The 20,292-nt window shown below is 37.0% G+C and overlaps 1 protein-coding gene across 2 annotated transcripts in view; it reads left to right on the top strand.

Annotated features, from left to right (window-relative positions):
- The window catches only part of Gabrb2 (gamma-aminobutyric acid (GABA) A receptor, beta 2), a 236,935-nt gene that overhangs the window by 82,394 nt on the left and 134,249 nt on the right, over positions 1 to 20,292 (top strand). For both annotated transcript variants that reach the window (XM_005376272.1, XM_005376271.1), the window contains exon 4: positions 6,607 to 6,827. In XM_005376272.1, coding sequence (XP_005376329.1) covers positions 6,607 to 6,827 — 221 coding nt within the window. The remainder of the gene's footprint in view (positions 1 to 6,606; positions 6,828 to 20,292) is intronic.

The raw sequence follows: 20,292 nt of genomic DNA, 5'->3' as shown, positions 1-20,292 counted from the left end.
AGGCATATAATAGTCAAGATTCCAAAAATTCAACACAAGAATGAAAGATTAAAAGCTGTTGGAGAGAAGAAACAAATCATCTGTACAAGAAAGCCCATCAAAATCACAGCAGTCTTCTCACCACAAATCCCCAATTCAAGGATAGCTTGGAGTGTAGTATTACAAGGCCAAAAAGAAAATGACCTCCAATCCAGATTGATGTACCCTTCAAAATGATCTATCAAAGTTGATGGAAAAATGAGATGCTTTCATAACAAAGAACACCTGAGAAAATTCATGACTATCAAACCAACACTCCAAAATATTCTGAAGGACATTCTAGAAAGAGATAACAAAGACTACAACTCCATGAATTCCGATAGAGTGAATCTACCAGGCAAGAGAAGCAATTAAACAGAGGTGGAAAAAAGACTCAACAATGAGAAAATAACATGACAAGGATAAGTCAGTACATATCAGTTATAGCCATCAATATTAATGGTCTCAATTCACCAATCAAAAGAAAGAGACTGGCTGAAAGAATCAAGAAACAAAATCCAGCAGTATGCTGCATACAGGAAAAACATTCAATTCAAAAGGAAATTCATAGACCTAAATTCATAGACTGAAATTCAGAGGTTGGAAAACAATACTGTATGTGATAGAAACCCAGAAAAAAGCAGAGGTGGCTATTCTATTTGCAAGAAAGTGGATTTTAAGCCAAGATTGAGTAAGAGAGACAAAGAAGATCTCTACATCTTTGTAAAGGGAACAATCGAAGAAGAAGAGCTACTAATCATAAATATATATGCACCAAATACCTATATACCTAACTATATAAAACAAATATTAACAGACATTAAAAATCAAATAAGCACTAATACAGTTGTAATGGGGCACCCTCACTGTCACAGATAAACACATCAAATGGACTAAAAATCAACAATGAAATATCAGAACTGAACCAAACTTCTGAATAAATGGATTTAGTAGATGTCTACATAGTGTTCCACTCCACTACAATAGAATACACATTCTTCTCAGCTGCACACAGGATGTTCTCCAAAATAGACCATGCTTATAGCTCATAGACCATGCTTAAGTATATACAAAGGAATTAAAATTAGCCTATGCATATTATCAGACCATAGTGCAGTGAAATTGAAGTCAGTGCCAAAAGAAACCAGGAGAACTTCATAAGCACATGGAAATTAAATAACACTGTCCTGAACAACCAATGGGTCACAGATGAAGTTAAAGAAGAAATTAGACATTTCTACCATTAAACAATAATGCCAGTACAACATACCAGAACTTATGGGACACAGTGAAAGCAACCCTATGAGGAATATTTATAGTGGTGAATTCCCATATCAGAAAAACAAAGTGAGCTCAAATAAACAAACTAATGTTAAACCTCAACCTTCTGTAAACAGAAGAGCAAATCAAGTTGAAAGTTCTTAAGAGGTAGGAAATTATAAAGATCAGAACAGAAATGAATGCAATGGAGAGTAAGAAAACAATGAATCGAAGAGTTGGTTCTTTGAAGGGTCAAATAAAAGTGACAAACCCTTAGCCATCCTTATCAAAAAAAGGGAAAGAAAAGATTCAACTCCATACAGTTAGGAATGAAAGGGGTAAAAATTACAATGGATTCTGCAGAAATCCAAAGATTATCAATGCCTATTTTGAGAAATGTATTCTAATAAGATGGAAAATGCAGAAGAAATGGGCAGATTCCTAGACACATATGAGTTACCAAACCTGAACCAAGAAATACAAAATTCTAAATAAACCAATATCAGTCAATGAAATTGAAGGTGTAATTACAAAGCTACCAACAAAGAAAAGCCCCGTCCTGGACAAATTCCTTGCTTAATTCTACAAGAAATTTAGAGAAGACCCATGCAGCTACTTCCCAAACTTTTTAATGAAATTGAAATGAAGAAATACTCCCAAATTCATTCCTGGAAGCCAGTGTTACACTGATACCAAAACCAGAGAAGAATCCAAACAAAAGAGAACTACAAGCCAATTTCCCTAAAGAGCATAGGTACAAAAATCCTCAATAAGATTCTGGCAAACAGAATACAGCAAATCATCAAGAAGATTATACACCATGACTAAGTGGGATTCATCCCAGGGATGCAGGGATAGTTCAACATATGTAAATCAATAAATACAATATACCATATTAACAGAGCCAAGAACAAAAGTGATATGATCATCTCAATAGATGCATAAAAAGCATTTGACAAAGTCCAATACCCATTCATGATAAGAACCCTACAGAAAATTGGAATAGATGGTCTTTATCTCAATCTGATAAAGGCCATCCATGACAAACCAATAACCAACATCATACTAATGGACAAAATCTGAAAGCTCTCACTCTTAAATCAGGAACAAAACAAGGATGTCCACTGTCACCACTCATATTGAATATTGTTCTGGAAACATTAGCAAGAGCAGTTAGACAAGAGAAGTAAAAGGATTAAGGATAGGAAAGGAAGAAGTTAAATTATCATTATTTGCAGATGACATGATACTCTACATGGTAGATCCCAAATACTCCACCAAAAGACTTCTAGATTTAATAACCAAATTCAGTAGTCAGCTGGATATAAAGTCAACACTCCAAAAACAATAGCATTTCTGTACACAAATAACAAGCTCATTGAAAGAGAAATTAAGGAAACCACACCTTTCACGGTAACATCCAAAAAAAGAAATACTTAAGAATCAGTCTAATGAAGGAAGTAAAAGACCTTTACTTTGAAAATGACGGAATTTTGAAAAAGGAGATTGAAGAGGATATTAGAAAATGAAAAATATCCCTTGGATATGAAGAAACAATATACAGTAGTGAGAACGGCCATACTTCCACAATTGTTATACAGATTTAATGCAGTCCCAATCAAAATACCAATAGCATGCCTCATAGAATTGGAAAAAAATCATAAAATTCATTTGGAATCAGAACAGATCTAGAATAACAAAAGCAATGCTGGATGAAAAAGACAAGGCTAGAGGCATCACAATCCAGACTTCCATGGGATATTAACAATGAAGCAGACCCGAGGATCAATGGAACAAAATAAAAGATGCATAAACAACTCCAGACATACTCAGCCAACTTATCTTTGATAAAGTTGCCAATTACTTTCACCAGAGGAAAGATACTCTCTTTAATGAATAGTGCTGCAAGAACTGGCTTTCCAAGTATCAAAGATTTAAACTAGGGCTGGGGATTTAGCTCAGCGGCAAAGTGCCTGCCTGGCAAGCGCAAGGTTGTGAGTTCGGTTCCCGGTACCAGAGAAAAACCAAAAAAAAAATAAATAAATAAAAAAAAAAATAAACTAGACCCATACCTTTCACCATACACTAAAGTAAAATTGAGATGGATCAAAGATCTAAATATTAAAACAGAATTAGTAAATCTGCTGGAAGATAGCATAGGTAGAACTCTTGAAGACATTGGTGTAGGTGAAGACTTTATGAACAAAATGCCAGTTTCACAGGAAATATTACAAAAAATCAATGAGTGGGATCTCATCTTACTAAAAGATTTTGCACAGCAAAAGAGACCACCAACTGTGAGACAAATCACAGAGTGGGAGAAAAAAATGCCAACTGTTTCTTACAGGACTAATATCTAAAATATATAAAGAACTAAAAAAAAAAAAATCAGACCCTCCAAATTTGAGAACCAATCGAAAAACAGCATCAGGAGTTTATAGACATTTCTCAGACAAAGAAGTAGAAATGGCAAATAAATATGTAAACAAATGTGAAACATCATTGGTCATTCAAGAGATGTAAATTAAAACAATGCTGAGATTCCATCTCAATCCAGAAAGAATGGCCATTGCCAAGAAAGCAATCAGTAACAAATGCTGGCAGGGCTGTGGAGGAAAAAGAACCTTTCCTACTGTTGTTGGGAGTGTAGATTGATGCAACCATTGTGGATATCAGTGTGGAGTGTCCTCAAAATTCTAGGACTAGGTATGCCACTTGACCCAGTTATTCACCTTAATCCCCAAAAGAATTCAAAGCATCATACCACAATGATTTATGGATACCCATGTTTATAGCAGCACAGTTTGTAATAGCTGAATCTTGGAAACAACCCTAATGCTTATCAACCAACGAATGGACAAAGAAAATGTGACTTTTTTTGTAGGATGAGTTACTACTCTGCCATAAACAAAGATAAACGTAAGACATTTCTAGCTAAATGGCAACACCCCGAGAACATACTCTTAAATGAAATAAATCGGACACCTGTGTAAATGCAGTGCTGTTTCTCTGATATGAGAAGTATAAACAAGGACCAAAATGTATAAGGGAAATAAGAACAAAATGTCTACAAAAGAAGAGGAACACGGGGTGGGGGGAAATAGGACAAGAAAAAAGAGAATATATGAAAAAATGGAAACAAAGCTTTGATAAGTGAGCAGGGGAAGAGAGGTGAAGGGTTGCCAGGGGAATGGGAAAAAAAGAAGAATCACCGTATGTTATGGACAGGAACAAATGCCCTATGATGAATGTTATCATTACATGCATGTAAAATGTACCAAAAAATTAAAAAATGCAAGCAAAATAAAAATAAAGGCATGCTTTCTAAAATAATAGAAATTTAATTATCTTTTTCAAATGGACATTTGGTACTTAGTCATTCAAATAAAGGTGAAAAGAGTTACATTGTACCCCTAGGCCTGTAATGAATAAACTATTAGAATAAATATGTAAATGCTTTATTCATAATATATTAAGCTTGCTGTTTACAAATTTCATTTGAGTTGTATTTTTTCCCGTAGTAATTTACCCGTGAGATCAGGCTGGTACTCAAAGGCTTGTATTCAGTGCTCACTCAAACTGAAGCAGAAGAGCTCTTTGCAAACACACAGCCTACAAACAGAGTGGAGAAATCGAGCTCAGACTGTCAGACTCCGGCTTCCTTTAGAGCAGCTCAGTTTCTAGAATCCAAGAGTGCTGCCTGCCGATCAGTACACTGGGATGAAAGTCCTCGCCACATGTTGGCAGTGGTAGTGATACAGGAAATAAAAACTCCCAACCTGAGTATCTGGGAGGAGTTCGTGTTCTCTAAAATCAAAGAATGAATTTTAGGAACAACGGAGGTTAAGAGCAGAATATATTTATTGAGGGAAAGAAAGCTTCTGTCCAAGAAAGGGACAGAAGGGGGGCCCGAGTGGGTTACCCCAGACTGTCTTTTCTAGGGACTTTTATAGAGCAACAACAAGATGTGAGGCGGGTCCAAGGTAGGGGAAAAATGGACAAAACTGTGGTCAGCCAATAAGAATTGTTCAGGTAAAATTGATTAAATTGGGATCAAATGGGGAAGTGAGTCACGTAGCAAGCGGGCATGAATACAGAACAGGGGCTTTTCCTGTAAGGGGTTGGGTCAAGGACTCTTCAAGGTGATTGCTACCTGTTTAGAATATCAATCCCTGATGTCCATCCCTAGGGAGGTATGTGGTGTATTTGTTTAGTCCTTTGTCTTGAGGTCTGGCCCACGACAAATACGTATCTTTCATGTTGGCTGTTTCCAGGGCCTGGCCCTGTCTGACTGCCTATAATATTTCTCTCTAACTCAGCTGCCTATAACAGTAATAGTGTTTAGAAAGGTGCCTAAGTCTCTGAAGTATCATCTTCCTTGGCAAACCCACCTTGATTAAACTGATTAAGATTCTCATCAGCAAACTCTTGCAATAACTATGGTAATAAACTAGCCACTTTGTAACAAGTTATTTTAAGTTGCTTCCTGTACTGACGTGTAAATTCCTTGAGGCCAATTTTTCTTTTCTGTTCCAGTACCTCTCTACCTGTGCAAAGGCCCTACAAGCGGTCTCTTTTCTATTCTTACATGACAAGCCAAGGCTACTGCAGGGTGTTCTCCCAAGCGCCAATGGTGTGGGCTGTATATCTGGTCTCAGTGCTGTGTCCACTCTTTGGAGTTAATTTTCTTTACAGTTCCAGGGAAGCGCTTTGTATTCTACTTTACTTCACTTGTAAAATAGAACATTATTTAACGCTATTTTGTTCATGTGTCCACAATACATTAATAAACTTTCTTAGAGCACTGAATCTGTCTTCTTTACCACATTTATCCCAACTCTGCAGCAGTGCCCATCACATCCTAAATATAAATTAAATATTTATGGAATGAATGATGTATAAAATCTTAGGCTTGATGTGCTAGTTAATTTTTTTAGTAAATATAAAAGTGATTATGTAACTATTTTAAAATTGCATGCATATCCATTCTAAAATAATCCTGTACACTGTGCTTTGAAAACGCAAATTTTTAATGGTTTTATTCTTAATATTGTTTTTCCTGGGAAATGTATAATAAACTTCAAGTGGATATATTTTCTTTATTTCTGTATTCATAGTGGCTACCATGGTCCATATATGCACATTATAAGTGCTTAATAATCCTGGGTTTAATAAATTAATGTGTCTGTCTGCATAAATCCTATATGCTTATTGTGTATAGTTTTATATATAGACAGAGAGGGATATGTCTTATTAATTCTAAAGTGTTTGTCTGTCCTACAAGCCTGTTATTGCACGAAGTAACAATATTTCTTCTCACATTCACAGGATTATACCCTGACAATGTACTTTCAACAAGCCTGGAGAGATAAGAGGCTATCCTATAATGTAATACCTTTAAACTTGACTTTGGACAACAGAGTCGCAGACCAGCTCTGGGTGCCCGATACCTACTTCCTGAATGATAAGAAGTCATTTGTGCATGGAGTGACTGTCAAAAACCGCATGATCCGCCTTCACCCAGACGGCACAGTGCTTTATGGCCTCAGGTCTGTAGTGCCCATTTTAAAATTTAACTTTTTCTGAACAGAACAGTTCTTGCTTCTCATCGGAGGGCAGTATTTTACTCTTCTTCCTCCTGCAGTTTTGCTGATAAACAGTTGAGCCCTCTACCCTGCAGATATCCTGGAGCTTAGGGTAGCATGTTTACGAAGGAACTTAACCTTAGCTAAGATTCAGTTTTTTCCAAATTATCTTCCAGTATCAGCTGCTGACCCTAAAAGCAGCTTTCTTCAAAGAATACAGATAAACAATATGAAAACAGCTGACAAGAGGGGTTTCTTTAAAATGGAAAAAAAGTTACAAATGCCAGATGATTGTTTGGAAACGGCAGATGCCGTTTATAAATTGCTCCTGAGCCGCTTGAAGTGGGTCATAGTTCTCTGATGAAAGAAAGCTTATTGTGCCCTCTCACCGTCCTAGGAGCAATCTGACTTACAGATAAATAAAGTAGTTATCTCATACTTATTAATACAGAATTTAAATCTTAAATGTATATCCACATCAATAAAAAAAGTGATGCATTGCTATTTTGGATGATGATAATTTGTAAAATAAAACCACTTTTCTCTCAATTTTACTAAAAGCAGTAGACGGTTTCTGGGAAAAAAAAATTTGAAGAACAGCTACATATTTTATCCTGAAAATATTTCAGTATAGAGACTATCTGTAGGTAGAAAAAGTAAATTTGACAGTTTCAGTTGCCTCTGTTATATTCGATTTTACATAAATATATGGTTACCTGATGATAATAATGGCAGCGACAGTAGTATTATTCATTGACAGAACACTTGCTAGGGCTTAGACACGGAACCAAATTCTTTGCCTCTGTTGGTATCCACCACCACGCCACCATCTACAGTTTCACTTACAGTTGCCCAGATTAACTACAGTCTGAAAATGTTACATGGAAAATTCTAGAAATAAACTACAGGTTTTAAATTGTGCACTTTTCTAAATAGCATGATCAAATCTTAGCTGCTATCCTACTCTGTTTCATCTGCACCCTCTGTTCATCCCTCTGTTCAGTGTATCCATGTAGTTTACACTACTTAGATACTAGTCGTTCAGTAGTGACTAGTTTGGGGTAGACTAATATAGTGCACAGTGCTTGCATTGAGGTAATCTAATCATTATTTTCTTAATAATGGCCCCCAGAGTACAAAGTAGTGATACTATCAATTCACATATGCCAATAAGAAGCTGCAATGGTTTTACTTTAAGTGAAAAGGTAAATGTTTTTACTTAATAAGGAAAGAAAGAATATCACATGTGAAGGTTGCTAAGGCCTATAGTAAGAATGAAACTTTTAAACATGAAATTATGAAGGAGAAAAAAATTAGTGCTAGTTTTACTGTTACATCCCAAACTACAAAATTTATACCAATAATATGTGAAAAATCTTTTTTTAACATGGAAAAGTCATTAAATTGCAGGTAGACTGGGTACCTTCCCAACTTAAGGACATCATAGTAGAGTGATACATACATACCCATGTTCATAGCAGACCAATTATAATAATTGGCTTATAGAGCCATCAACAGATGAATAGATAAAAGAGTAGATTAAAAACATGATATTTGTATATTGTAGTGTACTATTATACTGTAAATAAGGATAAATTTGAGTCATGTGTAGAAAAATGATTGCATCTTGAAACCATAATGTTAAGTAAAATAAGTCAAACATAATAAGTTAAAGAGCAGAATAAAAGGTGGATAAAAAGAGGCAGGTAGATAGATCTTTTGCAAAAGGGAAGGGGACAGAGAGGTGGAGGGGAAGAGGGCAGAAAAAGAATTAAGATGTGTAATGTACACATGCCAGCTCCCCACACTCAGTGTATCACTATGAACTGCAAACATGTACTATTGAAAAATGGTGAGTAGAAGCCATGAACAGAAATCGTGTTCTGATTGACTGCATTATGTTGTGTCAAAAAACACTGAGCCTATTGAAGTCATTGGCAAGGTAAACCCTGCAACAAATAACACCAAGCCATTTGCTTCAACAGAGGGAGATTTAGGGATAGGTTTGGGCCAAACAAATAAAAACGTACTACAGAGACTGAGCCTGCTAATGAACAAGCTGCTGCCACATTTCTGGCAGAGTGTAAGAAGCTGACTAAGGAGAAAAGGAACCCTCTGGAGCAAGTCTTCAATTGTAATGAATCTGAGCTCTTTGGGAAGATGTCCAATAGAGTCCACATTCAAAAAGCATAAATGAGGCACCAGGGCATAAAACATAGAACAGATTAACTTTGGTCCTGTGTGGCACCATTTCAGTGACAAGATAAAGGCAGGTGTCACATCCAGATGAAGAATTCTCTTGCTCTCAAATAAAAGTGAATTATCTGTGTTCTAGGGGCACAACCAGAAAGCACAGGTAACAGTAATCTTGGTTATACAATGGTTGCATTAATATTTCACCTGGTTAAGTGAAATAAATAAATAAATAAATTAGGAAAGGTTGAAATGTAAAGACCTATACTAATAGAAAGTGTTCCTGGCTATTCTGAATCTATTTAGTATAAAAGTAAAAATGTCTAGTTTGTATTTTCACCTCAAAATAAAAGCTCATTGCTTCAGTCACTTGGCTAACACATTATTCCATTTGTCAATGGCATACATACTCACCTGATGGCTAAATGCATTTACTCAGCAGCAAATGCAGACTTTCATCTGGACATAATGTGGTAATGGAAATAATTAACTATGCTTAACAATATAATATTCATCAAAGCTTCAATTGATGAATTAAAACCAGAAACTATAAAGGCCTTCTGGAATAATTTAGGGAATGAAATCATAGATTAGTTTAAAGGCTTCTGAGGGACTGATTGAGAAGTTAGGAAAATCATTCACAACGAAGGCAAATTAGTCAAGAAATAGTTTTGAACATGCTAGGTGAAGACATGAAATGACATTTTCAGGTCATCAAAAGATGTTAGTAAATAAGGAATTGGAAGAACTTGTTGAGTCCTCTATGGAACAAAGGGAAGACAGAGACATCAACTTTTATGACGTCTTTTCCAAAAGTGTTTCACAAAAAAATTCAGCTATCATGGATCACAAACCACTGTCTCCACCTAACATCCATCCATTGATATCATCATAGCCTGATGATTGATCTAGAAGAACCCAAGGCAGATGGTCCTCCTGATGCATCATCAGAGGGTCAGTAATAGTGTAATGTGATGTCATAATGCCTATGTGACCCACCTCCTTTCATCTCATATGTAGGCTTCTGTCATGTTACATCATCATCAGAAGGTGAATACAGTATAATATTTTCAGAAAGACTACATAACCTTAATTACAGTATGTTGTTGCAATTTTTCTATTTGATGTCATTAATCTCTTACTCTACCTTAACTTATTAATAAAGCTTTATCATAGGTATGTTTGTATAAGAAGAAAAAATACAGTCTCTAAGTGGTTGGCACTATCCATATTCAGGAGATCTTAGCTGCCTGAATGTAGAGATGTTATTCTTAACCATCCCATATTGTTCTTTACATGCTTGAAAGGTGGGAATAAAAAATAGTAGAACTCACTTAAGAGACCCTAGAAAGAAAGAAGATAAAGAAGACTAGGTGGAAATAGATCTCAGATCCACAGATACAGACTTTATTCTTCAGTGATAAAGTAAGGCAGGTGAGAGACTGTCATGGAGGATGCAGCCTTAAGCCTTGTGGTTCACATCAGCTCCAGTTTACTAAAAGATGACTTTTCTTGTTCGGGTTCCTAGCACACAGGCCTGGTCATTGGAAAGAACTCAGTAGTGAAAAAGCTCATCAGTCAGAGTAGTGCAAATTGAAGAGCAGCCATTCATACCTGGATGTGGAAGGCTGGGATAAGAAATGCTTTAAATATCATGGTAGTGACCAAGAAACCGGGGCAGGATGAGGCCTTTGAGATCAATGTCTTGTGAGCTCAAAGCAGAAGCTAAGGTTCTCACCTCCTACCCCACTTTCCCTCTGAGCCCCACAAAGTCTGATGGGGAAGGAGTGAGGAGAAATAGTCATTCACAGGATCTGAATAAGCTTTCGCCAGGTTTTGTCAATGAAATGTTTAAGCATTAAAACACGATAAAGATAGAGAAAACACTATAGCAAAATGTTAATGCTTGCTGAATTTGATGGTGAGCATGGAGGGGTTTGTTGTGCTACAGTTTCAATTTGGATGTTTGAAAATGTCATTATAAAATTTGGAAAATAAAAAATGTTATGTTTCAGGAGCTTAAAAGTTTCTGGTTCTATTACCTTGGAGACTATGTAACTCAAGATTTTAGATGTCTATAGGCAATGAATAATACCTTTAATGTTTCATACGAGGAGAATTATCTTTACACGTATCTCCCTCGAATGGCTGTGTCTGAGCATGGAGATATCTCCTCTTAGAGGCTATGTGGTGTACCGGGTGGCATCCATGAGCACAGATAGCCAGGCCAAGCCATAATCAAGAGAAGCAAAGCCAATACCCTTTAGCTAATACCTTCCTAACTTCTTTATAAAACTTTCTTTCTCCAAAAGCAGGCCTTGGAGATTGTCTTTGTTACTTTTCTCTTGTGGCTGAAACAAAATACCTGAAACCCAAAGTTAAGGAAGGAAGGCTTTATTTAATTCAGATTGTGGAGGTTTCGGTCCATAATCAGCTGGCTCCAAAGCACTGTGATATGGCACAGGGACAACAGTTCAAGATGGCAGAAGATGGCAAGAGCAGCAAGAGCTAAAAAGGGAGGGGAGAGCAAACCTCTTTTCCTCCCTTATATTGTATGCAGGCTACCTGCCGCCATGCGGGTGTAGCACTCACACCATCTCCGGGCCCTCCTCTTGCACAGGCTCAGGATGTTTACTAAGTGAGGGCTCTGGACCCTGCTGAATCACTTAATTAAACTTCTAAACTTCTCAGTCTGACACAGTGAACAAGGTCCTATTAGGGCATGTCCTGTACACCCCAAGATGTAGAACTGCTGAGTTACTTAGTTTAGCTTCTGAAGTTGACACAATATATCAACCATCACACCCTCTGATTCTGAGTGTACACAAGAGTGCTCGGTCTGCTCATGGTGATGCATCGCTTTTGGTTAACAAGAGTTTTGAGGGTTACACACTAGCTGCTCAGCAGCAAGCTTGCACTAAGTGACTTTGAAGAATTCAGAGGAACTCAGATTTAGAGTTCCTCTAAATAGATTTAGAAATATGAAAAAAATTTTAGATCCTACCACTCATACCCTGAGTTCTAAGAGTTTTCACCCTGATTGGATCTGTTTCTTATCTCCAAAAGCACAGGGTTGCACTTACTCTCTTGTTGTATTGTTCAACTTGATTCACATTTTAAATGCTCCGGGAAGCGTTCCAGTGCTGTGCAGATTAGGAAATGGATACAACTTGTGGATGCAACCAGTTTCCTTAACAAAGCATAGAGACAGTGGAATTTGATTTTCAATTTGGAGCTTGTCACTTCTTTTTGAACCTTCCTCATATTCTACAGGGGTGTATTAGATGAATTTTATTTTGTTGTAACTCCAATATCTCTGAATCAATGACTACTGAAAGTAAAATGACATATAATCAAATATTAGACGAGGAAATGAAATTATATATTTGGAGTAACATTAATAAGTGCCGGTTAGTGATCGATGTCGCTTAATACTGAGAAATGCTTGCCTGACTGGGTGTAGTGATTTTACCTGTTGTTTGTTCCTTATACGGTGAAGTAAAACACTAGGTACTTTGTCTAGAACAGAAACATGCGCATGAGTGAGAACTAAAGAGAACAAGAAAAGTCCAGGGATGCAGGGCTGGAACGGAATGGAAACTACGAAAGAAATCTCAAAAGGTTGTCAGTGTTGAGGATAGAGATGCAGAGGGAGCCAGTTGTCTTCAGCCATTGCGTATGGCTCCTGGAGATCAGGACAAGAGGCGTGGATTTCCGGCTTCAGACCCAGGCGGTCGTGACTGCCGTTAAAAGCCTTGTGGCCCAGATGCTTTCATTTACCCAAATGTTGTCTGGTCCCTTGTAAACCAAGTCATTCTTATTCTTTGCATCATGTCTTATCACTCTTGTAATTTCACAACTTCATTGGATGAGTCATTAAAAATACAAAAGGTGTAAATAATGAGTTTTTACAATTAAAATTTTAATGTGTGGCTGAAAACGAAAGAAATCCTCAAATATACAGCCTCATTTCCTTACTCTGTTAAAGCTGCTGTAACAAAATTCAGTTGAGTACTGGGTGTGCGATAAACTGCAGAAATGCCTTTCTCACAGTTCTGGAGGCTAAAAAGGCTAACAGGAAGGTGTCAGTAGACTGTGTCTGATGAAGGCCAGTTCATGATTCATAGAAGAAGTTTTGTCTTCACCAAGGAAAAATGGAAGGCAGCAGTCTGGAGACTCTTTGACAAGGTCACTGATCCCATTTAGGACAGCTCAGCCTTCATGATCTAACCACCTTCCCCAGAATCCCAGAGTTATTTCCTTAAAACAGTGTGTCTGTTTGGTTGTTTGTGCATTTGTTTTGTGAGACAGGGTCTCACTATGTACTTCAAGCTGGCCTTAAACTCACTATGTGGTCCAGGGTGGCCGTAAACTCCTGATCTTCCCACCTCAGCCTCCCTAATGCGGGGAGTACTTGTGCATTCCTATTATTAGATGTTAAAAGCTAATGAATAGTCATGATGGACAGGGAATCAGAAGACCAAGCATTCTAGTTTTAAATGAGTGATTCATGCATTAACCTATGTAATTGATTTCTAAATATTTATTCTTTCTCCCAAAAGCCGCTAACTGTGATTTTGCTAGTGCTTGAGGTATTTCCTTACAGAGTTACCAATTCATTATGCATGCAAAAATATTTAATATAGTATTTCAGTGCTTTGGCTATGGCATTTATTGCTTAGGAAAAAGATCTCAGTTTCATTAGGATAGCAAAAACAATATCATTAAATTCAGGTATTAAAAAAGCAGTCAATCAGAATTATCAATTAATGGCATCTTTTTATAAGCATAACAGCTCACATTTTTATAAGCTTAGAATCTAAATCAAAATTAAACAGTTTATTATTTATGCTATCATTAATATACTATATCATATTTTATCATGCTAAAAGTTGTACAGTAAGCACAATGAAACATTCATCCAATTATGCAGTGATATTTTTCTTGAAAAGTTAGATAATATAATCATGAAAATTTTATTATGAAAATAAAATCACCCTTCATCCTGCCAACCAGAGGTAACCATTACCTGAGTTTTGTTTTATATTCTTATGCCTATTTTTCTTCTAAAAAAGCATCTATATAACATTTTTATAAAAGTATTGGACATACTATTTTTTAATCACTTTCTATTAATGTTGAATGTATGATAGACCTAGTAGTCATTGACATAAAACACTTCTCAACTTCATTCTTTATTGAAGAACATATATAGGATATATTTTTATTCAATATTCCTATATTTTACTATATAAAACTTGGCTTATAATTTTGATATAAGGTAAAAATTATGGTTGTAGCTTTAAATGCAGAATTATTGCTAAAGTGTTCTTAGTATCTTAATGAGAAATAGACAAAGCTATTTGTGACACAATTTATGATGTTAGTGTTGTGCTGTAATTTGAAGTCTATTGATTAAAGAAATGGCTTGGAAGATGTTCTGATGCTGGTTTTACTGAAGTCATTCTTCTGGAAGGAACAGCTTTCTTGCTGTTGCTTATAGCTGCCCCATGTCAAAATACTTCTTTCTCTTTTTGTGCAAGAAGCGAGGTCCTGACTTCACATATCTGAATACCTTCACACGTAGCATTAGGTCAGAAATTCGTCACTTCGAATTAAAGGCTCATATTTTTAACAAAATATTTAGCAGGAAGCAGAAAGCAATTCAACCACCTCTTGCTATGTATGTTCTGTCTTTGAAAAAAATGGCAAAGGATAATGTTAGCTTACAATGAATTTAGACAAGCAGGGTGTTATGAATTACATGTTTTTTCTCTACTCTGAAAGTTTTACCACAGGATTACTGAGTAGCCAATTCCAACCTGCAGTGCAGTCTATTAAACATTAATATATCAATTTTTAACTTGGGTTTCCTAATTGGTTTAATTCATTTTCATAGTGAATGGTATGGTTCACCTCTGGTTGGTAGGATTAAGGGTGATTTTATTTTCATAATAAAATTTTCATGATTATATTATCTGAATTTTCAAGAAAAATATTATCACTGCATTCATTTCATGAATGTATTTCGTCAAGCAGAACAAAAATGACTTTCTTAAGATTATCAGTCGTTGGCTAGAATGCAGGAGTATATTCTCTAGATTTTCCTACTCTTCAAAGCCAAGGGGGAAAGAAGATCAACTTCTCCTACTGCCACTACGTGGAAAAAGAGGCATACAGTGCGGTGTTACACAACCCGTCCTTTTCAGGAGCAGCAATTAATTTTTAAAGAGTGTTTCTTTCATGTCATTATTTACTATAGGAAAAAATTATTTAGATCTAAATAAATGCATTTAGAAGCAATTTCTGACGTCTTCATTTTGCCTCCCTTTTTTTTTTAAAGGCAGATTTAGAGCACAGAACAGTTGTATCTAATGTCCTATAGACAATATCTGTGGCAATCAAAGTCCTAATTTCCAGTCCAGGGATTGGTCTTGATTTTGTTGATGCTATTGCTTCTTACAGTGTTACTTGGTTACTTAGAGTCATCATCACTGGGTCAACATTATTCAAATCCAAATGAACAGTGGTAGGATCAGAAACACACCATCCTTCCAACCTTGGTAACCGACACTGTGTGCATTTAGCAATCCTAGAAAATAACCCAGGGGACTTTTTGTTGTAACAATTTTCTGGCTTTTTACCTGAATGACATGTAAAGAGGAAAGGAAATCTGTTAACCTTCCGTTTTTCTAGCTATTGCTGGTTCATGATGTTCCAGCAGTCAGTGGGTGTCCTGCATGGCAGCCTAGATGCATTCCCAGTTGTCCTTATAGAGCCTGATTTCAGTAGGAGGCAAGTTGGCTGTGCTTGTTCAGTGTTGAGGGAAAAAAATGCCTTGCGCAGGGGACTGTGGCAACAAATGGAGTGATCATAGTCCACAGATTTTCAAGCATAGGAGAACCTGGATGCTCTCCTAAGAAAGATAAGGAACTTGTATTGCAAGTCTGAAGATGAATAGATAATGTCACTGATGTGGCCAAGAGGAGAAGCACTGAAATCCATTGCCAGTGTCTTACTCATAGGCTGTGAAAATATCCATGTATAGCTCTGTTAGTCACAGCACACTTCATGGTACAACCTGCATCTTCCTGGTTTCACTAAGTATGAACCCTCTGGGTCATCAAAACACTGCAAACATGGGAAAAAATAGTGCTTTATAGGGTTAATAATATCCCTCAGTAACTGCTGGCTGATCAGGTCCACAATCTCCTGAGTGAGTATATGGCAAAGGCTAAATAAAAAGAGGCAAATGGAATGATTCTAGGGCTCCAGGAGGATCAAATCATTCTCACATAATCCATAATTCTCTCAGGGCTAAGACCACGAACCCTCTCTGTGTCGCCCCCATATTTATTTGGTTATCAGAAGAAAGGAGGGGAGTCCTCAAGAAGGGTGGAACCACTCAAGGACTTCTCCAAGTAAGGTATGAAGTTAATCCACTGAAGGAAGAGATGACTGAGGCTATAGTCTTTATCCAGTTGAGATCTGATCCAGGTGTCCGTGGCTGTGATCTTGTCTTGTCCTCTGAGGCCTTCTGGCTTCATCCACCACTACAAGTTCTAGTAGGGATTAGTGACTCACAGAGGTTCACTTACTATGAGTCTGCCATTTCCAGATAAGGAGCCTAGGCCTTGGACAGAGTCACAAGTGAACATGAAAAGCCAATTGATTAAGTCCTGCTCAAGTGTGCTTTGTAATGATCTCCGTCACTCCTTCATTTTATTTTATTCATTTTATTTTATTTATTTTAGTTTATTTTAAATATTTTCCAGTGGATGTTTAAAACTCTTGCTGTTATACATATGTAAGTGTGTGAGTGTGCATATGCAAATGTATGTATCACCATTTATGTTTCTATCAGGTCTGTAGATTTACATGTGATATATATATATATATATATATATCAACATTACATATACATGTCAACAACATCTTTCTTTTTCTTACATTAAATATGCATAACCACCAAAGGGACATGCAAATATCAAATCTTGAAACAACACAGAAAATTCTCAGCATTAAAGATTAAATTTTCTCTAATCACATTTGGAGAAACATTTGTATCACTCCAGTATTACAAAATTAGTGAATTTGATTGGCAGCTTTTGCTAGCATCTTGCTTGGAAAATAGGCAAAGTGCAGAGTTAGACTTAGTCTTGTAATGAGTTCACTTATGACAGACTTTTAATTAGAGAGTTAGCTATTCAGAGCTAATGGAAAAGCACACTTGTTTAAGTAAGATAATTGCAGTTCCAGTAATAGTGACATTTATGGAGTTCTTTGTATATTTCAATCACTGAATTGTCTTATTTACATTAAACACTCTTGTGAGCCTGGCAATTAGGATCTCTCCATTTCACAGTTGAGGAAACTGAGGCTTTAAGGGGAGTGAATAACTTGAATGAGCTTTCATGTTGAGTTTCACTTGAAGCCTGTGATCCCAGCCCAAGGATAAGAAAGGATACAGTACCTTTCAACATAGATAACTAGGACTCTTGAGAAATCGTGCACTAGAAATGTGGATGGGAGGAAAAAAATGGAGAGCCATTCTGAAGGCTCCTGAAGGACATCTGAATGCTCACTCATCTCCTGCCTAGGGAGAAGTCGCAGTCACCATCCAGGAAAGGGTGAAGCTCACTCTTCCAGTTTTAAACACAGCTCCACAAGAGGAACCTACGAGCTGTTTTGGGCTGATCTGTACCTATTTTCGTACATCAATGTACACAGGGTATTTGTCATGTGTAACCAAGGTGATCCCTCCTTTCATCCTTTCTATCTGAAGGAATTTCTCTTCTTTGTCTACTGCAATATCACAGGTCATTTTTGTTTCACATTGAACACCCAAATTCAAGATGAATCTACATCCATTATTATTTGGGGTTTAGGAATTTTTGATTTTTTTTTTTATTTTTTCTTTTTGAGACAGGGTCTCTCTATGCAGTCCTGGCTGGCCTTGGGCTCACTTTGTAGCCCACGCTGGTCTCGAGCTCACAATGATCCTCCTGCCTCAGCCTTCCAAGTGCTGGTATTATAAGCATGCACCACCATACCCTGTGGAATTTCTTTATTTCAAAATTATACAGCCATATTTTAGGGTGTCGAGAGAGCTACAGCCAAGGGAAAGTGACTGCTGTAGCATTAGATTATCTCTGTTTAATTAATCAAAGATTTAAACCTACTGAACAAGGAGAGTCCACATGGAGCAGGCTGTTGTGTAACTTTTCGTAATGAACTTGAAGGCTCCCAGAAACATTGAATGTCATCACATAGCTACCTTGATCATAGGGGACTTTTTCTGGATTGAAGAATCTAATTTTTACTTCGTAAACTAGGAAAAAAATTTACCCAAATGACTTATAAATTTGCATTTGTGATGAGCAAGTATTATTGTCCCTTTGAGATTCCGGACTTAACATTAACATCAGTGCTCCTCCTGCAGGGGAAAGCAGACGAGAACTCAGCAGTTAGAAAGCACCTTTATCTACCAGGCTATTATTGAGCAAGATCCCAAAGTACAAACAAGAAAATCTGTAATTTTTTCTTTTTTTTGTTGAGATAGGGTCTTGCTGTGTATCCCAGGCTGGCCTTGAACTGAGGGTGATCCTCTTGCCTCGGCCTCCCAATTGCTGGGACTATAAGCATGCACCACCATGCCTGTGTGAAAATATGTATCTTGTGGAAGTGGTTATCATATTTATTTCAGCCTTATTCCTCCAGGGAGGAGAAAGAGTAGAAGATAAAAAAATTTCCCAGCTTATTTTAATGACTTTCAAAAAATTTTAATAAAAGTCTTTGGTGAACATAGAGTTATTATTTTTGTTACATGAGTAGTAGGGGAAGGCTTCCAGCCCTTCTCTACCATTTTACAAATCCAGTAAGCTTCCTCTTTGGAAAGCATACCAGTGTAATAGGTTAATGACTCAAATCACATTTACCATGTTATGAAATGCTCAAGTTATTTTACTCCTCAGAAGCAGCTCATTATCTGCACTCTTATGGACAGAATAAAAAGCAACAAAATGCTAAATGGCTATAAATCCTTAGGGTAAGATGCTGATTCCGTGTTGGGTTGTTCTCACCAGCCATGATGGAGAAAATAATTAAGACTCTACATTTTAGCAGCTGTAATAGGCTGACAACTAAGGGAAACTATTAAAAGGACCAGGATAGAGAACAAAGATTCTGGCTTCAGAATACTAGCAGCATCTGTGCATTTTACATCATCGTATAATGAGGCAGGTCAAAGAACACAAAAACCATTTTGTGGTTCAGAGTGTCAGGAGCATGACCCTCATATCTGACTGCTGTGTCTTCAGGCCTCTATTGCAAACTAGCTGCCCCGCACTTTCTGCACTTCAGCTCTCTTATTAGTAAAACAATGCTTAATAGTACTTACTTTGTAGGTTTATTGGGGGAATTAAGTTAAAAGATGCTTATAAAGCATTCAGTAAGGACTTGGCACATGATAAATTGTTTGTAAAAATTAGTTGCTATTATTAGCATCACTACATGTCCCACCTTGATCTGCTTTGCTATTGTCCATTATGATAAATTGGGAATGATTTTTAACGAGAGGGAGTGAGCCTGGGAAACCCTTATTATGTACCACACTGTGTCACAAGACAAATAAGACATCCAGTCTCTGGGTCTTAAACACTTGGTGGTTAACAGGAGGAGGTAGACAGACAGAGAAATAAATGAGAAGTAGAGTAAGATAAATAAATAAGAGCAAACTCTAAATTCAAAAACATGGCAGAAGGGCAACTGTTCATGGTGGCGGAAGAAAACAAAAGCCACAAGAGCAAAAGGGGGCTTTTCGTGGTGGCCAGAAAGTAGCAAAGCAACAAAGGAGAGGGAAAAGACGAGCTTCTTTCTAGCCCTTATATTGTATGTAGGCTACTCACCCTAGGGCAGGTGTAGCACTCACACCCTTAATCCCAGCATTGGACCATGAATCAATCACAAACATGATTCAGCCACCTCCGGAAAAAACTATGAGCAGATGTGGCTTTGGGGGACATCTAGACACAAACTGTAACACAGGAAATAACACCATTTATCTTACAGAAATGTGGTCAAAAGCAAGTAGTAAATCCCTTTTTGCAGAAAGGGATATCGAGGGTTAGCAATATTGTTCAGTGTAGCACAACTATTCATGGTAAAACTATGGATTCTAAGTTTGGCTGCAAAGCCTGAGTTCTTCATGTGGTTTTCATGGTTTTATTATATATAT

Source organism: Chinchilla lanigera, unplaced genomic scaffold, assembly GCF_000276665.1.
Source record: "Chinchilla lanigera isolate Chin_1 unplaced genomic scaffold, ChiLan1.0 scaffold00007, whole genome shotgun sequence".
NCBI lineage: Eukaryota > Metazoa > Chordata > Mammalia > Rodentia > Chinchillidae > Chinchilla > Chinchilla lanigera.
This window is presented reverse-complemented; position numbering and strand designations above follow the sequence as displayed.